Source organism: Somniosus microcephalus, chromosome 16 (genome assembly GCF_052327205.1).
Source record: "Somniosus microcephalus isolate GS21.2 chromosome 16, FLI_Smic_1.0, whole genome shotgun sequence".
NCBI lineage: Eukaryota > Metazoa > Chordata > Chondrichthyes > Squaliformes > Somniosidae > Somniosus > Somniosus microcephalus.
The window spans coordinates 57,759,434-57,787,426 of record NC_141002.1 but is presented as its reverse complement, the minus strand read 5'-3'; the positions used below and the strand labels follow the sequence as shown (position 1 = coordinate 57,787,426).

At 42.1% G+C, this 27,993-nt stretch overlaps 1 protein-coding gene across 3 annotated transcripts in view; it reads right to left on the bottom strand.

The window, feature by feature from the left end:
- Positions 1–27,993, bottom strand: part of LOC147106208 (coiled-coil domain-containing protein 91-like) — a 172,315-nt gene that overhangs the window by 61,581 nt on the left and 82,741 nt on the right. For all 3 annotated transcript variants that reach the window (XM_086009098.1, XM_086009097.1, XM_086009099.1), the window contains exon 8: positions 19,186–19,293. In XM_086009098.1, coding sequence (XP_085865224.1) covers positions 19,186–19,293 — 108 coding nt within the window. The remainder of the gene's footprint in view (positions 1–19,185; positions 19,294–27,993) is intronic.

Here is a 27,993-nt window from a genome sequence, read left to right as displayed (position 1 = left end):
GATACCTGGAGAGCAAGAGATGGAGACTGCCAGTAAAGCCTGTGTATTAAAAGGGTGACTGAGTTAGCAGGCCTAAATGGCCTTTCACACCCACAGATGGTCATGCAGTTATATATTGCCTTTAGACCTGCAACTATTTCTACACTGTGTAGATTACATACACTTTATTGAAGATCTGGGGCCTGCGTTCTGCAAACTAGCACAAAATCTGCATCATGGAAATGCTAGATAGGACATGCATAGACAAGATGGTCAAATGTTCAAAGAAAAATGAGTATGATCCATTGTTGAACCTTCTGCACTACTAGACAATTCTTTCAAAAACAATGTAATTGTTCTTTCCTTGTTCCTTTTATTGTATATTTGAAATTGAGCAAAACAAAGTCTGCCAATTAAGTACCTAAAAATTATTTTATAGTCATTCGCTACTATGGAAAAAAACACCCAATACGTGAGATAGGTTGCTGTAGTAATATTCCAGTAAACTAATGTCTACTTATAGCAAGTATACAGATAGACTTAAGTATCCCCAGGTCTCTCTTTTCATCCACACGATTCAGTGTTCTTACATTAACTATATACTCCCATCTCTTTTTTCCTCCCAAAATGTATGACCTCACAGTTGTGCACAGTACATTGCATCTGGCGCCCATCTGCCCATCCCACTAACCTACGTTTTCCTGTTGTCTTTTACAGTCCTCCTCACTATTTGAAAAACCTCCTATTTTGGGGTTCGTAAATTTTCCGAATGTATTCCCTACACCCAACTCCAAATCATACATATACACCATGAACAAAAGCAGAACAAGCAGTGACATCTGGGGTACACCACTTCCAACCATTCTCCAATCCAAGCAACACCCATTTATTATAAACACTTTGTGTCCTGTCCTTCAACCAATTTTCTACCCATGCTGCTACATTTCCTCTTATACAACATGTCTGAATTTTTCTAACAAGCCTCTTGTGAGACACCTCATCAAACACCTTCTGAAAATCTATATACACTACATCTACTGCATTTACTTTATCTATCCAATCAGACACTTCTTAAAAGAACTTTGCCAAATTTGGAAAGCGCAACTTGCCTTTAACGAAGCTGTGTTAACTGTTCTTGATTAGCCCATGTATTGCTAAATGCACTCTAATTTTAACTTGAAAATTTTTGTATAACATCCTATGAATGCCAATATTGAGACAATCCAAATTGTCCTTACATTTCAGCAACTTCATCTTCACCTAAATTAACAAAAGTAAGGAATGTAATTTTATGAATTTATATTTTTAAATGATGTTTTTAAATGTGTTTGAGGTCCATTATGTTGCCATGACTATCCAGGCCAGAAAGTTTATATTAAAAAAAGTTATAGTCTTCAAATATATTAACACAGGGTCTGTGTAATACTGCATCCTTTTCCGTCCATTCAACAGCCTGATTTCACGGTTTTAAAATGGTGACAACATTCTCATCAACCTGCCATTTATTGAGAAACTTTGACAAAGAGCCAAAAATTTGGGGGATGTTGAGAAAAGGGAGCAAGTAAAACATGGTTTATGGCTTTTTACCTCATAAGCACTATATGGTGCAACAATTTCAAAGCAATCGTACAAAAAAACTTACAAAAAAGACTACGGCAAGTAACTATTTATTCTCAGCTTTGTTTAATAAATCCAACTAAAAACGTCCTTAGCAGTTGCACTGTATAACACAAGTTGTATTTAGATGGTACTTCCAAGTTAAACACATGTGGAGCAGCAGCTGTCAATACAATCTTCATCATAACACATTCTAACATTTAGAGTCTGCAAAACACTCCAGAGAACCATTTATTTGGTTTTACTATTTCCAGTAAACCATACCAGACTTTTCCTCTAAACGTAGGCAGATCTTTTATCTTTAAAACATTGAAGTATGGAAAAATTCTTTTGGAATTAGATAGATGTAAAATGTAGTTTGTAATGGACTAAAATATTAACTAAAAACAAAATACCAAGTTGCAACTACATATACTTTATTCTCTAAATTCATATCACTGAATATCAAAAAGTTATTAAAATAATTGGGTACTCAGATTACAAATTCAATGCAACATCCAATTATCATTTGAGGATAATCCCACACCTTGCAAACTTACAAAAATTATCTGTATTGGCAATTGCTTATATATTGTCTGTACTGTGGCATTGGTGGAGGAAATTGCTTGTTAAAATGTTCATTTAGTGTTAAGTCGACTGTAAAAGATGTTGAACACTAAAAAAAATAGGAAGGAAGGATTGTATTTTTCCAGTCAATAGAGATGCCAACTGTTCATCGAAAGAATAAAGGAAAATACCAGTATTTCATTACTCTTATTGCAATTAGGTTTTCTGTAGAATCACACCAGCATGCTACATACAGTACTGTGCCATGTTCATTATAACAGGCTGGGCAAGACGAATGATGAACGAGAAATAGTGACTGAATAAAAACAAATTGATTTTCCAGCTCTTTTGGGCAGACGTTGCCAACTACAAGCACACAATATACATACAAATTGAGCACTGCTGCCTCAAGTCCAAAAACTGAGTTTGGATAGTTTACCCCTAAGTCAAGTTTAGTTTTTCCCTTCTGAAAGGGAACCCTGTCTAATATTAGGCAATAATTAACAATTTTCACCAAGCAGGAGCAGTGGGAAAATAGATAACTGAGGTCGGGATGAATGTGTGCTAGAATGTCATAGTTGATCTAGCAGCTGCTCAGTCAGCTGTAATGTGAAAATTAGTGCATTGGTTTAAAACAAGGGCAGAGGCAGCGGGCGCAATAGCAAACAACTGACTAATCAGCTGGAAACATTGCAAACAAGTAGAGTTCCCTGTTCTCCATATGCACTCTTATATTATGTCATTTGAGAGCCTGATGCTAAAATGACACTCTCCTGTGCTTCGGATTTGGAAAATGGATACTCGGGGAAAAATTGGGTATCGCCCATTTTGGGGCGCTAATATCGACCGGGTGCAAAGTTTAGCGCCCGGCGCTAATTATCGCCTCTGACTGCAAAATTCACCTCTATCGCCCCTGGAGGTGATTTGAGCGCTAAATCAGGCGCTACACACCTCTCTTAAGGCACAAACATCGGAGAGCGAGGCGCTATCTCAGAATGCTACCGCTCAGGCGATGTCAGTTACCGTAGAGGCCAGACAGACTGGTGCCGTCCAGTTTTGAAATGGGAGGGGCCATCTTGCTGGCCAGCCTCAACCTACTCATTGCAGCCTTGAATCTCGGCCTGGAGAGACCTCTGAAGCAATGGTGTTGGAAGCACTAATGGATAGGCCCAGGGAAAGAGCTCGGCGCTTAGGAACCTCAAAAGTGGTGCTGAGGGCCAAAGCTCCTTGGGACAGCTTTAAATCTTTCCAGACGTCTAAGAACATAAGAACATAAGAAATAGGAGCAGGAGTAGGCCAATCGGCCCCTCGAGCCTGCTCCACCATTCAATAAGATCATGGCTGATCTGATCCTAACCTCAAATCTACTATCACTCTACATCCCTCCCGAACCCATGTGATCTCCTGGGAGAGGCGAAAAACCAGATAAAAAACCCAATGGCCAATTTGGGAGAAAAAAATCTGGGAAATTCCTCTCCGACCCATCTAGGTGATCGAAACTCATCCAGGAGATCACTGTCCCTATATTTTCTACAGTACTTACCTTCTGTAAAAGGTGATCTCCACCCCAGCCAGGAACAGGAATAGAACCATCTCCTGAAATCTAACACATAATTACAACACAAAAATTAGGAGCAGAACCAGGCTACACGGCCCCTGGGCCCGCTCCGTTACCCACAGGGCCATGACCGTTCCGAACATAGACTCATGTCCAATTTCCTGCCCGCTCCCCGTAACCCCTAATTCCTTTTACTTCTAAGAAACTGTCTATTTCTGTTTTAAATTTATTTAATGATGTAGCTTCCACAGCTTTCTGAGGCAGCAAATTCCACAGACCTACTACCCTCTGAGTGAAGAAGTTTCTCCTCATCTCAGTTTTGAAAGAGCAGCCCCTTATTCTAAGATTATGCCCCTTAGTTCTAGTTTCACCCATCATTGGGAACATCCTCACCACATCCACCCGATCAAGCCCCTTCACAATCTTATATGTTTCAATAAGATCGCCTCTCATTCTTCTGAACTCCAATGAGTAGAGTCCCAATCTACTCAACCTCTCCTCATATGTCCATCCCCTCATCCCCGGGATTAACCGAGTGAACCTTCTTTGTACTGACTCGAGAGCAAGTATGTCTTTTCTTAAGTATGGACACCAAAACTGTATGCAGTATTCCAGGTGCGGTCTCACCAATACCTTGTACAACTGCAACAATACCTCCCTGTTTTTATATTCTATCCCCCTAGCAATAAAAGCCAACATTCCATTGGCCTTCTTGATCACTTGCTGCACCTGCATACTAACTTTTTGAGTTTCGTGCACCAGGACCCCCAGATCCCTTTGTACTTCAGTACTTTCCAGTTTCTTGCCATTACGATAATAACTTGCTCTATGATTTTTCCTGCCAAAGTGCATAACCTCACACCTTCCAGTATTGTATTCCATCTGCCAAATCTCTGCCCATTTACTTAGCCTGTCTATGTCCCTTTGCAGGTTTTTTATGTCCTCCTCACTCACTACTTTCCTTCCCATCTTTGTATCATCTGCAAACTTTGATATGTTACACTCGGTCCCCTCCTCCAAATCATTGATGTAGATTGTAAAGAGTTGGGGACCCAGCACTGACCCCTGCGGAACACCACTAGTTACTGATTGCCAGTCTGAGAATGAACCATTTATCCCAACTCTCTGCTTTCTGTTAGATAGCCAATCCTCCACCCATGCCAGAATATTACCCCCAATCCCATGATTTTTTATCTTGAGCAATAATCTTTTGTGTGGCACCTTGTCAAATGCCTTTTGGAAGTCTAAATACACTACGTCCACTGGTTCTCCTTTATCCACCCTGTATGTTACTTCCTCAAAGAACTCAAGCAAATTTGTCAAACATGACTTCCCCTTCATAAAACCATGCTGACTTTGTCCTATTAAATTATGTTTATCTAAATGTCCCGTTACTGTCTCCTTAATAATGGACTCCAAAATTTTACCAACCACAGATGTTAGGCTAACAGGTCTATAGTTTCCAGCCTTCTGCCTACTACCCTTTTTAAATAAGGGTGTTACATTAGCAGTTTTCCAATCTGCTGGGACCTTTGCTGGGTCTCTCCCTCTCTCAACCTGCATGTACCCAAAATTTTGCCGACAAGAAAAGGCAGGAAGCGCCCACCTTTAAATAGCGCTCCCCCAGCCCCTTCCTGACCTGAAAATGTTCCCCTCTACCTGTCGTTCCTAGCGGCAGGCGGTAAGGTAGGGGGTGCGACTCAATATCCGGTCCAGGGCGCTACACGCTTGACTGACAGCACAATCTGCGGGTGCAGGAGATCGTGGCGGTAGTGTTTAGCGTCGCCGCAAAACGGCTGGTCAATTTTGCGAGCGGCGCTAAAATCGCTGCGCTCGGGCGCCAAGTTCCTAGCGCCTCGTTAGCACCCCCGGAGGCACTAACAGGAGGTACTAACCAACCGAATTTTTCCCACTCAGTCTTCTATAAATATCAGACAGGAAGCAAACAGAAATAGCGCTTCCTCCTCTTAATAATTAAAATATTGGAGTGGCGGTTATGGTAATATATGATGAACCAGCACAGTGCATCATACAGTACATATATCGTGACACAATCTTAGCTCCTGATGCAAAGGTGCAGATGCACTGAACTGCCTCAACTAGTTTAGCAGCACAGCCATGGGTTCTTTTGTTCCAGTAGCCGAAGGAAAAATCCACAAAGATAGTGGGATCTACACTACTGTTGCATCTTTAGAATATCATCAATTGCTGGCACTCATAGTAAGTAAAAGTGCCTTGACACAGTGTTGCTGATGGAAGAAAAAAAAAGATTCTTCCACTTACACACTATTTATTCAGCATGCTTCAAAAACATACAAATAGTATCTATTTAAGACCAATCAATGTCAATACGCTGCTGCAGTTACCACTGTTTCAAATGGGTTGCTGATAAGCATGTGTTTGAGCCCTTGCTAGGCAACAGCAGTTACAGGAACATGGGAACAGGAGTGGAACATTTAGCCCTTCGAGCCTGTTCTGCCATTCAATGAGATCGTGGCTGATCTGTGACCCAACTCCATATACCCACTTTTGCCCCATATAGCTTAACATTTTTGGTTAACAAAAATCTAACAATTGATCTAGCATCAACTGCCGTTTGTGTAAGAGAGTTCCAAACTTCTCCCACCCTTTGCGTGTAGAAGTGTTTCCTAACGTAACTTTGATCAAATCACCCCTTAACCTTCTAAATTCCACAGAACACAACCCTAGTTTGTGTAATCTCTCCTCGTACTTTAACCCCTGGAGTCTGGGTATGATTCTGGTAAATCTACGCTGCACTCCCTCCAAGGCCAATATATCCTTCCTAAAGTGTGCTGCCCAGAACTGAACACAGTACTCCAGGTGTGGTCTAAATAGGGTTTTATATAGCTGTAGTATAACTTCTATCCCTTTGTATTTTTGTCCTCTAGATATAAAGGCCAGCATTCTATTAGCCTTTTTGATTGTTTTCTGTACATTTTAATGATCATGTACATGAACCCCTAAGTCTCTTTGGACCTCAGCTGTTTGTAGCTTTTCACCAGCCTGAGCGAGGACAGCGAGGAGTATAAAGAGAGGGAGAGAGAGCGAGGCCCAGACTCACCGGCAGCGGCTCTGGGTGGAGCCTGAGTGAGGACAGCGAGGAGTATAAGGAGCAGGAGAGAGAGCGAGGCCCAGACTCACCGGCGGCGGCAGGGGAAAAAAAACCCACAAGGAGTGATGTCACAGGATAGCTGGTAACTGATTGGTTGGTAAAGGTCACATCGTTTTCAGTGACAGGATCAGACAAAGTCAACATGGATTTACAAAAGGTAAATCGTGCTCGACTAATCTACTGGCATTTTTTGAGGATGTAACTGGTAGAATAGATAAGGGAGAACCAGTGGATGTGGTGTATTTGGACTTTCAGAAAGCTTTCGATAAGGTCCCGCATAAGAGATTAGCGTGTAAAGTTAAGGCACATGGGATTGGGGGCAAGGTACTGACTTGGATAGAGAACTGGTTGGCAGACAGGAAGCAAAGAGTTGGAATAAACGGGTCTTTTTCCGAGTGGCAGGCAGTGACTAGTGGGGTACCGCAGTGATTGGTCCTAGGACCCCAGCTATTCACAATATATATTAATGATCTAGACGAGGGAACTAGATGTAATATCTCCAAGCTTGCAGACGACACAAAGCTGGGTGGGCGAGTGGGATGCTGAGAAACTCCAGTATGATTTGGACAGGTTGGGTGATTGGGCAGATGCATGGCAGATGCAGTATAATGTGGATAAATGCGAGGTTATCCACTTTGGTGGCAAAAACAGGAAGACAGATTATCATCTGAACGGCAATAGATTGGGAGAAGGGGATGTGCAACGAGACCTGGGTGTCCTTGTGCACCAGTCGCTGAAGGTGAGCATGCCGGTGCAGCAGGTGGTTAAGAAGGCAAATGGTATGTTGGCCTTCGTAGCGAGAGGGTTCGAGTACAGGAACAAGGATGTCTTGCTGCAGTCGTCTTGGTGAGACCACACCTTGAGTATTGTGTGCAGTTTTGGTCGCCTTATCTGAGGAAGGATGTTCTTGCCATGAAGGGAGTGCAGCGAAGATTCACCAGACTGATACCTGGGATGGCAGGAATGACCTATGAGGAGAGATTGGGTCGATTGGGCTTATACTCGATGGAGTTTAGAAGAATGAGAGGAGATCTCATTGAAACTTATAAAATTCTAACAGAACTAGACAGACTAGATGCAGGAAGGATGTTCCCGATGGCAGGGGAGTCCAGAACCAGGGTTCACAGTCTAAGGATAAGGGGTAAGCCATTTAGGACAGAGATGAGGAGGAATTTCTTCACCCAGAGAGTGGTGAACCTGTGGAATTCTCTACCACAGAAGGCAGTTGAGGCCAATTCATTAAATATATTCAAGAAGGAGTTAGATATAGTTCTTAAGGCTAAAGGGATCAAGGGATATGGGGAGAAAGCAGGGACAGGGTACTGAGTTTGGATGATCAGCCATGATCTCATTGAATGGCGGAGTAGGCTCGAGGGGCCGAATGGCCTACTCCTGCTCCTATCGTCTATGTTTTCTTTGCTATTCAGATTCGGGCCAGTGAGTATCACTTTTTTTTTGTCTGTTGTCTTTTAGTCTTTAAGTAAGGGCAGAGGGCTATGCTAAAAACTTTAGTTAATTAATCTAATAACTAGAGGCATGGCAGGGCCATGGAGTGCACATCCTGTGCCATGTGGGAAGTCCTGGATGTTTCGCGTAGCCTGGACGACCACATGTGTAGGAAGTGTCGGCAGCTGCAGCAACTCGAGCTCCAGGTTTCGGAGCTTTAGCGGCAGCTAGAGTCACTGCGGTGCATTCACAAGGCTGAGAACTTCATGGATAGCACGTTTCTAGAGGTGGCCACCCCGCAGCTTAAGAGTGTGTAGGCAGAGAGGGAATGGGTGACCGCCAGACAGAAGGGGAAGACCAGGCAGGTAGTGCAGGAGTCCCCAGAGTGCATCTCGCTTTCCAACCAGTATTCTTTACACTGTGGGAGTACCATCACCTGTAGTGGTTCAAGGCGGCGGCTCACTACTACCTTCTCAAGGGCAATTAGGGAGGAGCAATAAATGCTGACCGTGCCAGCGATGCCCACATCGCATGAACAAATCAAAAAAAGCGGATTGATGTGCAATTTTCCAATGTAAAGGAATGGTTCCTGAAATCGAGAGAAGCTTGGAAGATTATAGTTAGGGTATCTGCAATGTTCTCACCTACTTCCTTGAAAACCCTGGGATGGAAACCATCTCGTCCTGGAGATTTGTCACTTTTTAGTGTCATTATTTTCTTCATTATTGTTATTTTGCCGATTTTAATTTTGGTGAGGTTCCCGTCCCTGATTCAATATTAGTTTCCTTGGGGTGTCCGGCATGCCATCTTCTTCCTCTATTGTAAATACTGATGCAAAGTAATTATTCGACATGTTCGCCATTTCCTTATTTTCATTTACAATATCACCAATCATCGGTTTTCAAGAGGCCACATTGCTCCTGACCACCCTCTTTTTCCTAATATAATTGTAAAATTTTGGTGTTGATTTTTATATCCCTTGCATGTTTCTTTTCATACTCCCTTTTTGCAGCTCCTACTATTTGTTTTGTCATATTTTGTTGTTCTTTGTTTCTCTCCCAGTCGGCAGAATCTGTGCTACTTTTTGCATTCTTGTGTGCTTTTTCTTTTAGCTTTATGAAGTCCCTTACTTCTTTTGTCGTCCATGGCTGTTTATTTTGACAAGTAGAGCTCTTGCCCCGTAGGCGTATAAACTGGTTATGTATCATGTTAAATTATTTTTTTGAACACCTCACACTGATTTTCTGTCGATTTACCCATTAACAGATTTGCTCAGTTTACTGTGGACAGTATCTGTCTCATCCCATTGAAGTCAGCCGTACCTAAATCTAGAATCTTAGTAGCTGTTTCACATTTCTCCCTTTCAAACACAAAGTTGAACATTATCAAATAGCAATCATAATATGATCATGTTCAGGCACCATTAGGCGGTTAACTAAATCTCATTATTCAATCTAATATGGCCTGCCCCCTTGTTGGTTCTGGGACATAATTTTGCAGGAAACTGCCCTGAACACACACAAAATTCACTACCTTTCTGACATGTGCTAGTCTGCTTACCCCAATCTATATGAAAGTTAAAATCCCCCATTAAAACCACTCTGCTGTTGCTACATGCTTGTCTAATCTCTGCATTTATACATTCTGCCATTCTACAGCTGCTACCAGGGGGCCTATACACAACTCCCACTAAAGGCTTAAATACTTATCTATTTCTTAACTCTACCCATCAAGTCTCCACTGCCTGCTTGTTTACCTCTAGTTATATCCTCGCTTACCATTAAAGTAATTTCATACTTACTCACTAAGGCTACTCCTCCCCCTCTACCAGTTTCCCTATCCTTCCTGTAGACCTTATAACCTGGTATATTCAGTTCCCAGTCCTGACCGTCTTGCAGCCATGCCTCAGTAATGGCTACCATGTTATACTCTTTGAATTTGCGCCTGCAATTCATTCAATTTATTCCTAATATACTCCGTGCATTTGTAAAAAGAACGCTTATTTGGGCCACACATCCTAACCGTTCCTTCTGCTGTAATGATAGCAAAATACTGCAGATGCTGGAAATCCAAAATAACAGAAAATGCTGGAAAAACTCAGCAGTAATGTTGTTTTTCTAATATCAGGAATTCTTCACAAGTGACATGATGAGCAGCACAATTCATCACAAACTGCATTGCTGCTATCCTCCAGACCACAACACAGACACATGACGTATTCCACTGAACGGTAATTCAAAAGCTGGAGGTAAAGAGCTTCAGCAACTGCTTTCCTCTCGGCAGTCCAATCATGATATACACTAAACCTTGGCTATATTAGTATATGGTCTTGTATCCAGCGTCCAAGTAACAGCTGTTGTGCCAAGCTTCAGTTTCCTCATACACTGTCTTTAGCCTGACGGAAAGATCTACTCAGGACAGTGACGTGCCGAGAGACAGTTCAAACCAGTGCTGCTTAGTTGTCTAATCAATTTGTGACTGTCCTTCCAGTATGTGAGAGTCGTAAAAGTAAGTGGGGCTTATTTTCAGTCAAATTGGCTCGAAACTAACATGCTGAATGATGCATGATTAAAACTGAGTCAATCAGCTGTGGTAAATTTGGTGATCCGATATCTAAGTCACGTAGGAGTACGTTGTACTCCGGGGACTGACCAACAAGCCTAGCTCATTAATGGGGTCTGGAGGGGTAGACCAGTCATTGGGGACCTGGATTCTTCCCACACGATTCAACGACGTGTGTGTATAACTCCTTTAACGTAGTAAAGCATCCCAAGGCACTTCATAGGAGCATTATAAAACAAAATTTGACACCAAGCCACATAAGGAGATGTTAGGCCAGTAGTAGGTTTTAAGGAGTGCCTTAAAGGAGGAAAGAGTTAGAGAGGCAAAGAGGTTTAGGGAGGGAATTCCAGAGCTTAGGGCCTTGGCAGCTGAAGGCACGGCAACCAATGGTGTTACAATTAAAATTGGGGATGCTCAAGAGGCCAAAATTGGAGGAGCGCAGATATCTCAGGATATCTACGGCTCTTATCAAAGTCACAAATGACACCGTATGTGCCTGTGACAAAGGTAAACTATCCCTCCTTGGCCTTATCGACCTACCGGCAACCTTTAACACAGTTGACCACACCATCCTCCTCCAACGCCACTCCACTGTTGTCCAGCTTTCTCTTCCTGCTCCCACACCATTACTTCTGGTGACCCCCAAGGATCTATCCCATTTCTCATCTACATGCTGCCCTTCAGTGACAACATCTGAAAACACAGCGTCAGTTTCCACATGCATGATGACACCCAGCTCTACCTCACCACCACCTCTCTCGACCCCTCCACTGTCTCTAATTTGTCAGGCTGCTTGTCCAACATCCAGTACTGGGATGAGCAGAACTTACCTCCAACTAAATATTGGAAAGACCGAAGCCATTGGCTTCAGTCCCTGCCACAAACTCCGTTTCCTAGCCTTGAACTCCACCTCTCTCCCTGACAACTGTCTGAGGCTGAACTAGACAGTTCGCAACCTTGGTGTCAAGATGAGCTTCTGACCACGTATCCGTGCCTTCACTAAGATCGGCCATTTCCACCTCTGGAACATCGCCCGACTCCACCCCGTCTCAGCTCATCTGCTGCTAAAACCTTCCCATCTCTAATCCCCTCCAGCCCCACAACCCTCAGACAACCCTCCTTTAATTCTGGTTTCTTGCACATCCCTGATTTTAATCGCTCCACTATTGGTGGCCGTGCCTTCAGCTGCCAAGGCCCTAAGCTCTGCAATTCCATCCCTAAACCTCGCCGCCCCTCTACCTCTCTTTCCTCCTTTAAAAAGCTCCTTAAAAAACCTACTTCTGCCGTCCCAATATCTCATGTGGCTTGGTGCCAAATTTTGTTTTATAATGCTCCTGTGAAGTGCCTTGGGAAGTTTTACTAAGTTAATGGTGCTATATAAATACAAATTGTTGTTGATCATAGGGCAGGAGGAAGTTACAGAGCTAGAGAGGGTCATGGCCATGGAGGAATTTTAAAACAAGTATGAGAATTCTAAATAACAGCAGAAAATGCTGGAAAAACTCAGCAGGCCAGGCAACATCCGTGGAGAGAGAAATAGAGTCAACGTTTCAGGTTGAAACCCTTCGTCAGGACTGAGAAAAAACACAGGAAATGAAACAGATTAAAAGGCCAGTTTGGGGGGGTGGGAAATGGGGGTGAATGAACAAAAGAGAAGTGAAGAGACATCAAGAGGTATTCAAGATGAGACGAGATGGTGATAGGACGAGTAAAGAGACAAAAGATGGCTCTAGATGAAGTGTGAAATGCACTGGCAGAATAGGAAACAGCTGCCATGTGGGAGAGAAAAAAAAGGGAGAAGTGCACAAAACAAAGGTGTGGATAAAAAAAATATATAAAAATGTCATAGGGGCTGAAGTTATGATCTGAAATTGTTGAACTCGATATCGAGTCCGGAAGGCTGTAAAGTGCCTAATCGGAAGACAAGGTGCTATTCCTCGAGCTTACGCTGGGTTTCCGTGGAACAATGCAAGAGCCCGAGGACGGTGAGGTCCGAGTGGGAATGGGGCGGTGAATTAAAATGATAGGCGACCGGAAGCTCGGGGTCACCCTTACAGCCTGAACGGAGGTGTTCCGCAAAGCGGTCACTCAATCTGCGTTTGGTCTCCCCAATGTAGAGGAGACCACATCGTGAGCAGTGAGTGAGAATTCTAAAATCGAGGCGTTGCTTAACCGGGAGTCAATGTAGGTCAGTGAGCAGAAGGGTGATGGGTGAACGGGACTTGGTGCGAGTTAGGACATGAGCAGCAGAGTTTTGGATGACCTCAAGTTTACGGAGGGTAGAATGTGGCAGACCGGCTAGGTGTGCATTGGAAGTCAAGTCTAGAGATAACAAAGGCATGGATGAGGGTTTCAGCAGCAGATGAGCTGAATCAGATAATGTTGTTTGCCAATGTCTTAGTGGGTAGGGTGGGTCTTAGCTGAACAGGCAGTAGGAAACTTAGCAGTGTACTGTGCTGGTAAGCTGCATGGATTAATAGTTTAATTCCACCACACGGGGAGGTTTCCAAACCTTGGCTTTTTCCAACCTATATGTACGCTCTATGGATTTAAGTGAGGTATAACTCTAAATTGATGCGGGAAATACAATTGAGTGTATTGTATATGAACTTTAGGAAAGCCTTGGACAAAGTATTACATGGGAGATTACTAGGTATTTTAAGGATATGGAATTAAAAGAGGATAGAAAACAGGATTAAAAATTGGCTAGAGGGGGAGAAAAAAGTTTAAGGGCAGTTTTTCTAGAGTGGTTTGAAGTGGGCAGTAGTGTTCGTCAGGGTTCAGTTTTGGGGCAACTTCTGTTCACTGTGTATATCAATGATTTGGATATAGGCCAAATGGTGCCGAAATTTGCGGATGATACCAAAATAGAAGTTAATTCTTTAGAAGACCAAAGGAACCTGCAGCCGAATATTGATACGATGGGACAATGGGCTAAAAAGTGGCAGATAGAATTCTAGCGAGGTGAGTTTTTTTGGTAAAAAAACAAACAAATTATACTCTGAATGGAAATAGATTTGGTGCTGTGAAAGAGTAGAGAGGCTTGGGGGTACAGGTTTACAGGACATTAAAGACAGCACATCAGGCTGATAAGGCTGTAAAAAAAAACTAACGGGACTCTAGGTTTTATCTCAAGAGATATAGAATATAAATGCCAAGAGGTGACGATGAGCCTCTATAAAACCTTAAGACCTCAGAATAATGTCTGCAGTACTGGGCTCCACACAGTAGGAAGAATATTGAGGCTTTAGAGGGTACAACTCAGATTCACTAGGATGCTGGCTGGTATGAAGGAATACAAATATAAAGACAGACATGAAAATTTGGGCCATTTTGCATCAGAACAATGCAGATTATGGACCAATATAATAGAAAAGTGCTTAAAATTATGAGAGGATCGGACGGGGTAGATGTAAGCAGACCGTTTCCAGTAATTGAGGGATGAAGAATGAGGGGCTATAGATACAAGATTAAATGCAGGAGATTTAGAACAGCAGGCAGGAGAAACTTCTTCACACAGAGTGTTATGAGGCTGTGGAATTTACTTCCAAGGTTAGTGGCTAAGGCAGAAGCTATATCAACATTCTAGATTAGATAGGATAGGTGGATGAGGGAAAGGGGATTCAAAGGATATGGGGACAGTGCGAGGAAAACTAGTTGCTCGCATGGAGGGTAAACATGGAAAAGAACTGGTTGGGCAAATGGCCTGTTTCTGTGTTGTAACTTCCATGTATTTCTATGTAGAAGAGAATGTGTATTCATAACTGGCAAACAGAAACAGCAAGAACAAACTTTTTTTTTTAATTATTCATTTATGGGATGTGGGCGGCGCTGGCAAGGCCAGCATTTATTGCCCATCCCCAATTGCCCTTGAGAAGGTGGTGGTGAGCTGCCTTCTTGAACCGCTGCAGTCCCTGTGGTGAAGGTATTCCCATAGTGCTGTTAGGTAGGGAGTTCCAGGATTTTGACCCAGCGACGATGAAGGAACGGCGATATACTTCCAAGTCAGGATGGTGTGTGACTTGGAGGGGAACTTAGAGGTGGTGGTGTTCCGATGCGCCTGCTGCCCTTGTCTTTCTAGGTGGAAGAGGTTGCGGGTTTGGGAGGTGCTGCCGAAGAAGCCTTGGCGAGCTGCTGCAGCGCATCTTATAGATGGTACACACTGCAGCCATGGTACGCCGGTGGTAGAGGGAGTGAATGTTTAAGGTTGTGGATGGGGTGTCAATCAAGCGGGCTGCTTTGTCCTGGATGGTGTTGAGCTTCTTGAGTGTTGTTGGAGCTGCACTCATCCAGGCAAATGGAGAGTATTCCATCACACTCCTGACTTGTGCCTTGTAGATGGTGGAAAGGCTTTGGGGAGTCAGGAGGCGTGAGACTCGCTGCAGAATACCTAGCCTCTGACCTGCTCTTGTTGCCACAGTATTTATATGGCTGGTCCAGTTAAGTTTCTGGTCAATGATGACCCCCAGGATGTTGATGGTTGGGGAGTTGGCGATAGTAATGCCGTTGAATGTCAAGGGGAGGTGGTTAGACTCTCGCTTGTTGGAGATAGTCATTACCTGGCACTTCTGTGGCGCGAATGTTACCTGCCACTTATCAACCCAAGCTTGAACGTCGTCCAGGTGATGTTGCATGCGGGCATGGACTGCTTCATTATCTGAGGAGTTGTGAATGGCACTGAACACTGTGCAGTCATCAACGAACATCCCCATTTCTGACCTTATGTTGGAGGGAAAGTCATTGATGAAGCAACTGACGATGGTTGGGCCTAGGATACTGCCCTGAGGAACTCCTGCAGCGATGTCCTGGGGCTGTGATGATTGACCTTCAACCACCACAATCATCTTCCTTTGTGCTAGGTATGACTCCAGCCAGCGGAGCGTTTTTCCCCCAATTTCCATTGACTTTAGTTTTACTAGTGCTCCTTGATGCCACACTCGGTCAAATGCTGCCTTGATATCAAGGGCAGTCACACTCTCACCTCACCTCTGGAATTCAGCTCCTTTGTCCATGTTTGGACCAAGGTTGTAATGAGGTTGGGAGCAGAGTGGTCTTGGCAGAACCCAAACTGGGCATCAGTGAGCAGGTTATTGGTAAGTGCCGCTTGATAGCACTGTCGATGACACCTTCCATCATTTTGCTGATGATTGAGAGTAGACTGATGGGGCGGTAATTGGCCGGGTTGGATTTATCCTGCTTTTTGTGGACAGGAGATACCTGGGCAGTTTTCCACATTGTCAGATAGATGCCAGTGTTGTAGCTGTACTGGAACAGACTTTGCATTTATATAGTACCTTTCATGGCTACAGGATGTCCCAAAGTGCTTTGCAGCCAATTAGGTACTTTTTTGAAGTGTAGTTAATGTTTTAATGTAGGCAGCCAATTTGCGCACAAGGTCCCACAAACCACAATGAGATAAATAGCCAGTTAATCTATTTTAGTGATGTTCATCAAGGGATAAATGTTGGCCAGGACAGCAGGAGAGCTTCCCTGCTCTTCTTCAAATAGTGCCATGGGATATTGCAGTGTTTTTCAAAGTTCGGGTCACGACCCAGTACTGGGTCGCGGGATATTAATTACTGGGTCGCATGGAGTTATGACCCGAATTCTGAAAAACACTGTACTAGAGACAGTGTCGTCTCACCTCATCTCAAAGAACGCGGAGCTGCCAAACCTTTTTCTCCGTAAACTTCAACTTGAGAGTGCATTTCCCCTATGCCTATTTGAGAAGTGCCTCAGGACTGTCTTTACGGTAAAGGCACTATATGGCGGGTTGTTGTAATCACGTGTACCATTCCCACCTAACCGAGAGGGTAGTGCTGAATGGAACTGAACTGTTACTAGGCCTCTGCCTGTGCTTGCGCTGTGGAGATTCCTGTGAATGGGATAGGTTTCCCTGGATTCCTTTGCCTTCCAGAGATCTGAGTAAGAGCAGGAACTCTTAACATTAAGAAGCTGCGTGCTGCCGTATGTATATCATGTGTTATTACCGTCTGTGACAACAATGGATCATTTTGTAATTAGAAAAGGACATTTGGAGGCTCACTTTCATCTTGTGATCCAGATTGGAACGAGATCATGAACAACAGGCAGACCCACCCATCACGTTAAGTTAGTAAAACTCAACCTGATCTTTTTTATTTACTGTATTTATACTGCATTTAAAATGTTTTTCAAGTAAATTCGATGTTATTACTTGAAGTGAAGTGGTTAAAAATAGCATGTATTGTGATTTTATGAAAACTCTAGTCAGAAGATATTACTGATTTGGGTCGTGGGGATAAGTGTTCTTCTTCCACTGGGTGGCGAGAAAAAAAGTCTGAAAAACACTGGGATATTTTACATTCACATGAGGGGGCAAATGTTTTAATCTCTCATTTGTAAGTCAGCAAATTGCTGTTGATTGCTGTCCTGCTTCAGTTGCACAAGCTACCCCATGATACCATTTAAATTAATGAACTGTTCAGCTCGTTAGAGAACACTTAACTTTCTAACATTACGGTTCTTATTTAGATAGTTGTTTGATATTTTTAAACATTATTTTCTATTTCCACTGTATATTAAGAAAACCTGTTCGGCACCTAATGGATATGGTATTGATCCAAAGGGTGCTCCTGATTTAATAATGTACTCACTATTGCATCCCTTTTGCAAGATTTAATCAGGCTGTCTATTTGGTAAACATATCAAATGCATAAACTATATGAAGCCAATTATCAAGTTTCAGAAAAATGTATAGTACTAAAATTTTAAAACCTCGGTCAACTGAAGCAGAACATGTTTTAAAAAAAACATTCAAGAACAAATCAAGGAAAATGCAACCCAAAATAATGCACACTGCCGATCAAGGTGAGAAGAATTTTTTATTAGTGATGGCAAGTTCAGAATTTTTTTTTTTTTTTTTTTTTTTTTTTTTTTTTTTTAAAAACAGCTCCAGAAGCAATAAAATGTAAATGGTTATAGTAGCAAACCTTTTAATATTTCAGAAGTATCACTTGTAGCATAAAATGTGTTGCTTTAAGCAGGAAAGCAGCTGTCATTTTGCTGTGCATGTGGAAAGAACAAACCCTAGAACTGCGCAACATCTGGAGCAAAGTAACACACTTATTTTGAAGGAGAAATATAAAGGCTAAGTTTTAGACTTTGTGCTTCCAGCAACCTCAATCAGAAATTTAGGAGCACAAAGTTTGAAAAATACCTATATAATTGGCTGGGTTGTCCTAGAATTCTAAATGCCACCTCGGACTACCCTGTTTTATACTGTAGCACTGCTGGTTGAGGGCAGCAAGGGAGCAAACATTTTTTATAATACTCCTCCTGTCACATCATAACATTCTGTACAGTAACATTAAGAATGGAAAGTGAGATGTGGATAAAATACAAAGGTGATCCAATAGATAAGCTGCAAACTTTTTAAACTTTTTTTTAAATTTAGACATTTTGCTTTGCACCACCCTAGTTATTGCTCTGCAGCAGCTAGTCAGGTGTCAGTCTTAGCTCAGTGATCGCACTCTTGCCTCCGAGTCAGATGGTTGTGGGTTCAAGCCAAACTCCAGAGAACAGTACATAATCTAGGTTGCCATTTCAATGCAGTACTAAGAGAGTGCATCTTTTGGATGAGATGTTAAACTGTGGCCTCGTCTGCCCTCTCAGGTGGACATCAAAGACCCCGTGGCTCTATTTGAAGATCAGGGGAGTTCTCCCCAGTGTCCCTCAATCAACATCACTGACCACTTATCTCACTGCTGTTTGCGAGACCTTGCTGTGCACAAACTGGCTGCCGCATTCCATTGCAACAGTGATTACACTTCAAAAGGATTTCATTGACTGAAGCACTTTGGGACATCCTGAGGTCGTGAAAGGTGCTATATAAATACAAGTTCTAGCTCTCTCTTATACTGCAGCCAGTGCAAAGCTCGTACTGTGAAAAATTGTCCCTTCAGAAGGCAGAGATGGATTAACTTAAACTGGAGTTATACTACAGATTCAATGTTGGTGTGATGCAAGAAATATGTCAAATTGATGCAAATTTACTGTATGACTAGCCCATGAACTAAGAAATGCTGATACAGCTTCACTTCAAGACCATTAGCAACTTTAGTTTTAATTAACTGATTCAGAAAATGTGAGCAGTAATTGACCATTGCAAGTAATAAAACTACTTTGATTAACATCTCACATGAAAGAAACAGCAGGAATTAGGAGCACCATAAGTAGAAGTAACAATAAATGATGTAGTAAAACAGAAGATTCTCAAACCCACACAAAACGCGTAACTAATTACTCAGGACACTTGTACTTCACACAAAAAACAAGATGTCTGTGTTTGAAGCAATAACATTACCTGGGCGTTGAGCAGTTCTTCACATTTCTGCATTTGTTTCTCTATGGTTGATTGAAGGTGCTTTCTGCTCATCTCTTGCTGTTGTAGTACAGCAGACTTTGTTAATGCCTTGAACAAGGAGAACAAGCCAAGTCAAACAGATTTTTTTTAAAAAAACACACCAACATTTATTTCTTCAATTTATGCAGTTTAAGACTAAAAAAAGCATACAATTACAATTAGATTTATATATTTCAGAAAACATCTATGGGGCATTTACTCTCTTGATTTATACAGGTTATTAATATAAAGTAATGAAATTCAGTCTAATATAAATTGATTCAATTGAAGTTTCTGCATGCTTAATATCCCAGTCAGCATTCCCATTTCAAAGACTGCTTCTCCTGAAAATCCAGACATATCACAGGCAGCTGGGAAGGTAGTGGGTTCACTTGACTAAAGTGGGCTCGAATTAGTGGTCTAAAGGCAGACCACACAGGACGCAGGCAAATGAAAGCTGCTGAAGAAAGAACCACCAGACATATTTCACTAACTGACAAATACCACATCCTCTACACATTAAATCTGCATGCTGTGAAATCCCGTGGGCCAGCATGATGCTAAAAACGTCAAGTCAAGTAAAAGCAGATGGAAAGTCCAAGAAGTAGAGCATAAAAGGCAATGAGTCAGACAACCCATTTTGTGGGCGTGGCAGGACAACTATAGTATCCATGCAAATCTATCCAAGTCTCTGGTTTTGTGGGAAAAGAACTATGGATGGTCCAAAATGTAAGTGATCAGACTGGACAAAGGCCCATAGATCATTTTATAATGCAAGAACATACCTTTGAAATGTGTAACTCCTCTCATCCCTTCACTAGATTAATTGGAGTATTCCAATTTCGCTAAATGTGAACTTCAATTTTAAAGGTTTTTCCAATTTTTGGAAAAAGTTGTTGCTATTTAACATTTTTCATTGGACCACATTTCTTTCTTTTATGGGTGCTTCAGTCACAAAATAACCTACAGATGTCAGACTTCAATGACTGCACAGAATGATGGCACCACTTATTGACAATAACAAGCCTACAGCAATGGGGGGACGAGACATTTTTTGTACAGGCCGTATCACAGATCTGTGCCAATTAAATTAAATTATAGCATCAGTCCTTTTTGCAATTCCAGCAAACAAGAAGAATGTTAAAATTTAAGCATATAGTTAAACAATTTAAACATATAGCTAAACGATTTAAACATATAGTTAAACAATTTTAGAGCCTTCTTTCCTAATGTAGCAAACATGTTCATCCTACAGGTGGCACAATCTAACACCCATCTATTTAGCACAGTCCAGAAACCTTGGCTGTCATTTGGTAGCAATGGAAACCTTGCAAGCATCAATCACAAACTACTTTTTTTTTTTTTAAATTCTAACATAATACAACTTGGGCAGAGTGGTGACAGCACATTGTTGCTCCAATATTACTGTGGCACAAAATGGTATGCTGCAGGTTTACATTAGTGATGCCCTAAAGAATACTAATCTCATGAAGACAAAGGGATGTTGCCAGGCCTTCACTTATGCTGCTCTGTAACGGAGGCTGCGCTCATGGGCCTCCGTTACAGAGCAGCGTAAGTGAAGGCCTGGGAACAGGCAACCCGCCCACATAGCCAGGCACAGTGCACAAGATGAAGATTTGGTCATAAAAAATACAAATTTTCTAAAAAAAAATTGTATTCTTTTGATATTCATAGGCCCGTAATTTGCGGTCAGTGGAGAAGCAAAGACGTTTGCCATTGGCCCCGAAGTAAGCTTCGCACAAAGATCTCGAGATCTCTGTGGCGAGAAGTTCAGCTTTTCTGATGCGCAATTGAAATCAACGCAAGTTGATGGGGATTCCCAGCGAAGAGTTACTGTGATGTCAACAAGCTGTCCAAGCAGCCAATCAAAACTCAGAATTCTCACCGACAGCGAACCAGGAAGTGGGAAGTCTAACACTATTAAAAATGTTAGCGAGAGCAAAACAAAGAATGAGGCTCTCACATGGGGAAAAGGCAACCAGAAATAATGAACAAACTTAAAAAAACTTTTTTTTGAAGTTTCTTAAAAATTTTAATTTTTATTAAAATGTATAAATTTGACACTCCACAAAATTAAAATTCATTTTTCAGGGCTATAACCTTTGTTTAGCAGGCAATACACTGTTAAAACCCCAGTTACACCTAGTCCAAGTGTCTAACTTTTAATGGGGTATTGAAGAGCCAAAGTTTTCATCAGTTTCCATGATTTGGGAGATTTCATTAATTGCCGGTTCTGTGGGCGGGGGTGCACAGCACAGCCTGTGGAGGAGCAGTGAATGACAGACCACAACTTCAGGATTTCCGCATTAGGCTGTGCATGTGCTAAATCATGAAGTTGCGGTCAGTTTCAAAGGCGAAATGGTGGCGAACACTGCCAGTTAGCCGTCATCAGGACTGCAAATTCCGGGCCATAATGTTAGCATTTTCAATCACTCAGACATGATAGCCAGGAATTTGAATTTTGCCTGATACTGAACGGATGTGGGGTAGGCAGGGGCAGATATTTGGTCAAGGAATCATTCCGTGAGCTCCCTTCCAACTGCCGTCATTTCTGGATTTTTCAATCGGAGGTGATGGCAGCAGTTGAATACATCTGCCCAAATATGGGCGGGTGTATTTAAATTGTACAATAATTTTCCACCATTACCACCATAGCAATGGTAAGGGATTTAAATTTTTGAAAGATCCCATGATTGCACTCTGGAGCCCCACCATTTCTTAATTATTTGAAACAATTTGCCTCTCCTCTTAAGCTGCTTCTGAGCAGCCGGCCCTGTTCCACTCTTGCAGGCAAGAAGCCTGCAGCAGCCATTTTTAGTATTAGTATTGATCTTAAAGAAAGAATCATATTGTACTTTTAAAAAATTGACACTATTAACCTCCAAAAAGCTAAAAAAGTGTAAGGACTATTGGGAAGAATTCTAAATTGTGCCTAAAGGAATGTAAACAGAACATCTGCATTAACAGTTAGTAATATTGTTCCCACTGAATGTATCCTTAAACATTCAACAATACAATTAGAACTAAGGTTTTACTTTTTTAAATTAGAGATGGATCAAGGCCCATAACACAGAACACTACCAAGTTTGAAACGCTAGAACAAAGACTAGATAAACCAAGAAGTGGTGATATGTCAAGCAGTGTTAAAAGCCTGTAACTTATAGGAGGACAGGAAGTAAGGAGTTCTACTGTTTGAGGTGCTGAGAACGGGTCACAGCAGAATGCAGAATATAATGTATTTAGCCCTTAGGAAGAACAAAAGCAGAAAGTTCAGAAGATCACTAACCAGAACACTATTGACAGAGAGAGGAAAATTGGAGACTTTATGAAGAGTTATAATGGTTAAGGGGGAAAAGAAAAGTTAGGTACAAAAGAGAAAATCAAGCTTCCTGGAGCAGCTTCAGCAATTGAGATGTAGGAGTTCCAATATAGATCAGAGGAGAAAGTCAATCCAAGAATGTCAATAGATAAAGAAAAACCAAGTGTGGAGCCAAAAAGTAAGAGTTGGCTGTGATTCAACCATTACACTGCAAGAGGACTGACTATTATGGGCACTGAAGGACTACAATTTGAAAAAAAATTGACAAACCTAAAAAGTTGACAAATATGAAATGGAATCAACAACAAGGGTAGATTGCATGATGAGTGGAAGAGATCATCAAAATGGGACACAGTACAGAGCCCATGGGAACGCACAAATCTAAACAATCCTGCCCCCTCTCCTTCCAGAGCACAGTTCCATCTAGTGTGCTCACTTTTACCTCTGGTAAATTCATGCTCAATTCCACCAAAAGCCAAAGACAGACCACATCATCATCATATCTATAAATTAAAGCTGTACACGGTCAAATATACTGAATTTGCTTTTCATTTTTTGGCTTAAATAAGATACATCAGTGCTGAGGAATTAAACACTTATCCAATTTCAGGCACTCAATGTCAACATCAATACTCCCAGTTTAGGAAGAACAGTCTCCTGTAATATAAATGTTATTAGACTGTATTCTAACAATATACTTTAAGACCAACCTCAGAGGACTCCCTCTGGCACCCATGTGATCTTTCCTTTTCCCATACCAGCCATCCATGTTGCTTCTCCGAGTAAGATTACCAACCTAGTACCAAATCATGAGTAATTTTGTCCTGTGGATGCATGCCTACTACTAATTAGGTTGTAACAACCACATTCATTTCATTTAGGGTCAATACAACCAGCAGACAGAAACCTTCGAACCCAGGTCACAGATGTGAAAAAGCATCTAACCTCCTCATTTGTCCATCTTTAGAAAAAATGTTGAACTTGAAAATATTTCATGATATCGCACACATTACAATCACTGTGCATAACAATGTTTAATGTAGAAAATTAACTTGGATCTTATTCTTGCTTGATGGTAGTTACTCTTGTTTATTTTTCAGATACATTAGATAATATTGCAATAAAAATGTCTATAATATATATGGATAAGAATTTATAGACAGCAAAATCAACTCCCTACCCAAAAAAAGTCAGTTTGGCAAAACACTATAGGAAAAAAATCATGACTACAGCAAAAATTATCGTTGTATGCCAGTGTACTTTCATATCAATGTCTGTTCACTTAGTGCACACTTTTTGGTAGTTGACCATGCTGATATACAGGAAACTTTTTTTAAATCCGGCACCGACGGGGTGCCGGTTCATCAAAAATTCCGGATAACCAAAAGCTATAGTAAAAGATACGGAGCCAAGAGCTCCGTATAAAGCAACAAACCCTGTTAACAGGTTCAGAACAATGGCCACAAGTGCCAAGTGTCTCTGTAGCTTAGCAACAGCTGCAGCCACACCCTTGCACAGCAACAGATGGAGGAAGGCAAGTAATAAAACTTACCTGAACCTACTCCTGAATTTTGCCGGTTAACCGAGATTTCTGGTTATTTAAGTGCCGGTAAATCGAAAGTTTCCTGTACAACTATATTTTTTTGCATCACAATCCACACGTTAAGCATCAATGATAACATTTTTAAAAGCAGCTTTCAAGATTTCTTTGACATCGTTTCAGAATGTAATGAAGTGTAAAAGCAACCATTCCGCTACCAGTCATGCATCGTGAAATCATACCAAAAACCACAAGGAGTTGCTGGATTTTGCTGGAAGTAGTAGGCAAAGCTTGAAAGGTGATCCATAATTTGATTCACCTGGAAGCTGCCAGAAATTCTATTTATCAAGGTTTGACTCAGCAATTTTGCTATGACTCAGGAAGATATAATACAGATTTGATTGTTTGCTATCTATTTAATCCTGGGAAGATCAAAATTAGCCCAGCAGCTGACTAAGTGAAAACTCTGAAACCGCCAATATATACATAGGGAAGACACTGAATTCTTTTATTTTGTTGTTCCACTAAATTGGCAACCTCACTCAGAGGATAGAAGATGGTTGGTACAGGAAACATGAAATTCAAACTGATGCACTGAGGATGCTTTTTCAAGGCTGAAGTTAAAAACATCATTCAGGCCGAAGTGAAGGGAACTTTTAATCTGCATCTAACCCATGTTAAAGGTTATCCAGGTCAAGTGTGTGTTGATACTGGATATGCCCTCCAATAATCAGCGGTGACACTGTTCACTTCAAGCAGCACAGAAATTCTTGCTAATAAATAAACGCATTACAAATAATGGCATTCTGAGCTAATTTCCTGTTGACATTACATATCTCACTCTTCTATTGGCCATTATTGATGGCTGCTCTGCAATTCACTTCCTGATCACTTCAAAGATTTTCTTTGAACCTGAAGTATTATCCATAATTGCAAAGATTTTTTTTCCAGCACAGACATCCTTCTATGAAATTTTAATATTGGGTCATTCCATTAACACATACATGTGTCATTTGTGGTTGTAACTCAAGATGTACACCCTAGGTTTGCAATGAAAAATTCACAAAATATGCAGTACATTTCCAGGCAATTACATTGAAAACTATATATCAAAATTGACATATAATTTAATCCAACGGCCAGAGAGACAAAAGATCATTTTATGTTGTTTCCTTCAATGTCTGGTAGGTGCTGTTAATTACTCGGTATAGGTTCACATCAGACGTTTATGTCATCTTTCATCAACAAGAAGCAAAAGTTTGAGAAGAACATCTGATCCAAGGTTACTTTAAGTAACTTGCCAGCTGGCTTTGGATACCATTCATATGTTGTTACAGACCTTTCTGATACAAGTGGCAAAATGGACACTACATGCAGAGACCCATTGCGGTTTTTTTTGTTTGAAGTGATTATCAGTCTAAAATTCAATAATTACAGAGTTATGAATATAATAAAGGACAGACAAGTTGAAAACTATTCAAATTGCATTCTGGTAAATAACTTTGAGAAGTGTGGACAGTTTGGCACAGAGAGATGACATGAAGTTTATTTTTCTGCCCAATAAAACTTTTCATGGTATTTTTCCACATCTCCAGCTCTTTACAGCATGCTTATTATAAAAATAAACACAGGAAGAAAAATTACCAACAATGGACAAAGGCTACAAAACCTTTTTCTCCCAAACCCCATGCCCCCAACCAGTGGAAGTCTGTCTGAAACAAGCTACCCCACTCAGGTATCTGCTGTGGCTCAGTTGGTATGAGTCCCACTCCAGAGACTTGAGCCCATAATCCAGCCGGACACTCCCAGTGCCATACTGGGGGAATACTGCATTGTTGGAGGGGCCGTCTTTCGGATGAGACGTTAAACCGAAACCCCATCTGTCCCCTCAGGTGCATGTACAAGATCCCATGACACTACTTCAAAGAAGAGCAGGGCAGTTATCCCCGGTGTCCTGGCCAATATTTATCCCTCAACCAACATCATTAAAACAGATTATCTGGTCATTTATCTCATTGCTGTCCGTGGGAACTTGCTGTACACAAATTGGCGGTTGTGTTTCCTACATTACAATAGTGACTACACTTCAAAAGTACTTAATTGGCTGCAAAGTGCTTTAGAACATCCTGAGGTCATGCGCTATATGAGTTCTTTCTTTCTGTCGCCTTTGGGACAGAATAGAAAATTTGAAAATTCACAGAAGAAAATGTCAAAAAAAAATTAAATTACATTAAACTTCTTCCTTTTCAGAGCCATTTTGAGACAAGACATTTATACATGTATAAACTTCTAAACTGTATAAAAGATGGACCTATGAGGTAATTTTTGCTTGTTTACAGAAATGTTTATTAAGACAATATAAGTTGTCAAATTCAGCAATGGTTCACTAAATTTTCCTTTTCTGTAGTTCTAGTGCATGCCAGAAGTGTATTTCAGGAAACTGCGTGATTTTCCGTCCACTAATTGAAAGAAACAGAAATTTATGCTTAAATGCTTTCAGGTGGGAATAAAATGACAAGAACCAGTTGAGTGGGAGAGTGGTGGGGTGTACCTGAAAGTACAAGAGGAGCTGTAGACAGGCATTGTCGGAGGGTGAACGGTGGGACCACATGGTGGGCTGTGAACTGATAATTCACAAGGGACCAATGACAGTTTGGGTCTCATTCTCATAGGCCCCCCCATCCCCCCAAAAGGCTGTTAGACCCTGATCCCCCAACATCATCAGATCCCAGCAAACCTCCAATGCTGCCAGACTCTTCCCCCTGCAATGCGCGCCCCCCCCACAATGCTCCTGATGCGCTATCAATTACTCATAAAAGACTGAGAGTTAGAAGAGTAACTAAAGGCTTTTATTAACAACAGAATGGAGGTCTGCCTCGAGTGGTCGACCGGTCCAGGATACCAAGGGCTGGGGAGCAGTCACCTTTATACTAGGACCTGTGGGAGGAGTCAGCCGAGGCATGTCCAGGCATGTACACAGTGGAATACAACCAGGACAAACAGGAATACAAACAGTGGTTTACCACATTCACCCCTTGTTTAAAATTGAGTCCGGCGGGGTGAAGTGTATTAAAAGTTAGTGTATTGGAGTCTCTCCGGAGGTCTTGTCTGCCGCTGTGATCGGCGTGGCGACGGCAGGGGTAGTGAAGCTTCCGGCGTCGAGTCCAGCGTAGGCTGTGGCACAGGCGTGTCGTCCTCGTAGATGTCGAGCGGGTCGCGGGGCCCAGGCCTGCCGTCTGCTGGGGCTGGATATCGGATCGTGGGGGGGGGGGGGGGGGGGGTGGTAGTGGGTAGTGGGTTACTGTGGTCCCCGAGGGTGCAAGGTCTCTTATGGAGACTGTGTCCTCCCGCCCGTCCGGGTATGCGATGTAAGTATACTGGGGGTTGGCGTGGAGGAGGTCGACCCTCTCGACCAGGGGGTCCGTTTTATGGGTCCTCACGTGTCTTCTCAGTAGGACCGGCCCTGGGGACGTCAGCCATGGCGGTAGCGATGTCCCTGATGTGGACTTCCTTGGGAAGACAAACATTTTCTCATGAGGGGTGGCGTTAGTGGCAGTGCAGAGCAGTGACCGAATAGAGTGGAGCGCATCGGGGAGCACATCCTGCCAGCGGGAGGTTGGAAGGCCCCTAGACTTTAAGGCTAGCAGGACGGCCTTCCAAACTGTCGCATTTTCTCTTTCCACCTGTCCGTTCCCCCGGGGGTTGTAACTGGTGGTCCTGCTTGTGGCAATACCCCTAGTTAGCAGGTACTGACGGAGTTCGTCGCTCATAAACGATGAGCCCCAGTCGCTATGGATATAGCTGGGGAAGCCGAACAGGGTGAAGAGGTTGTTCAGACATTTAATGACCGTGGCACTGGTCATGTCCGGGCAGGGGAAGGCGAACGGGA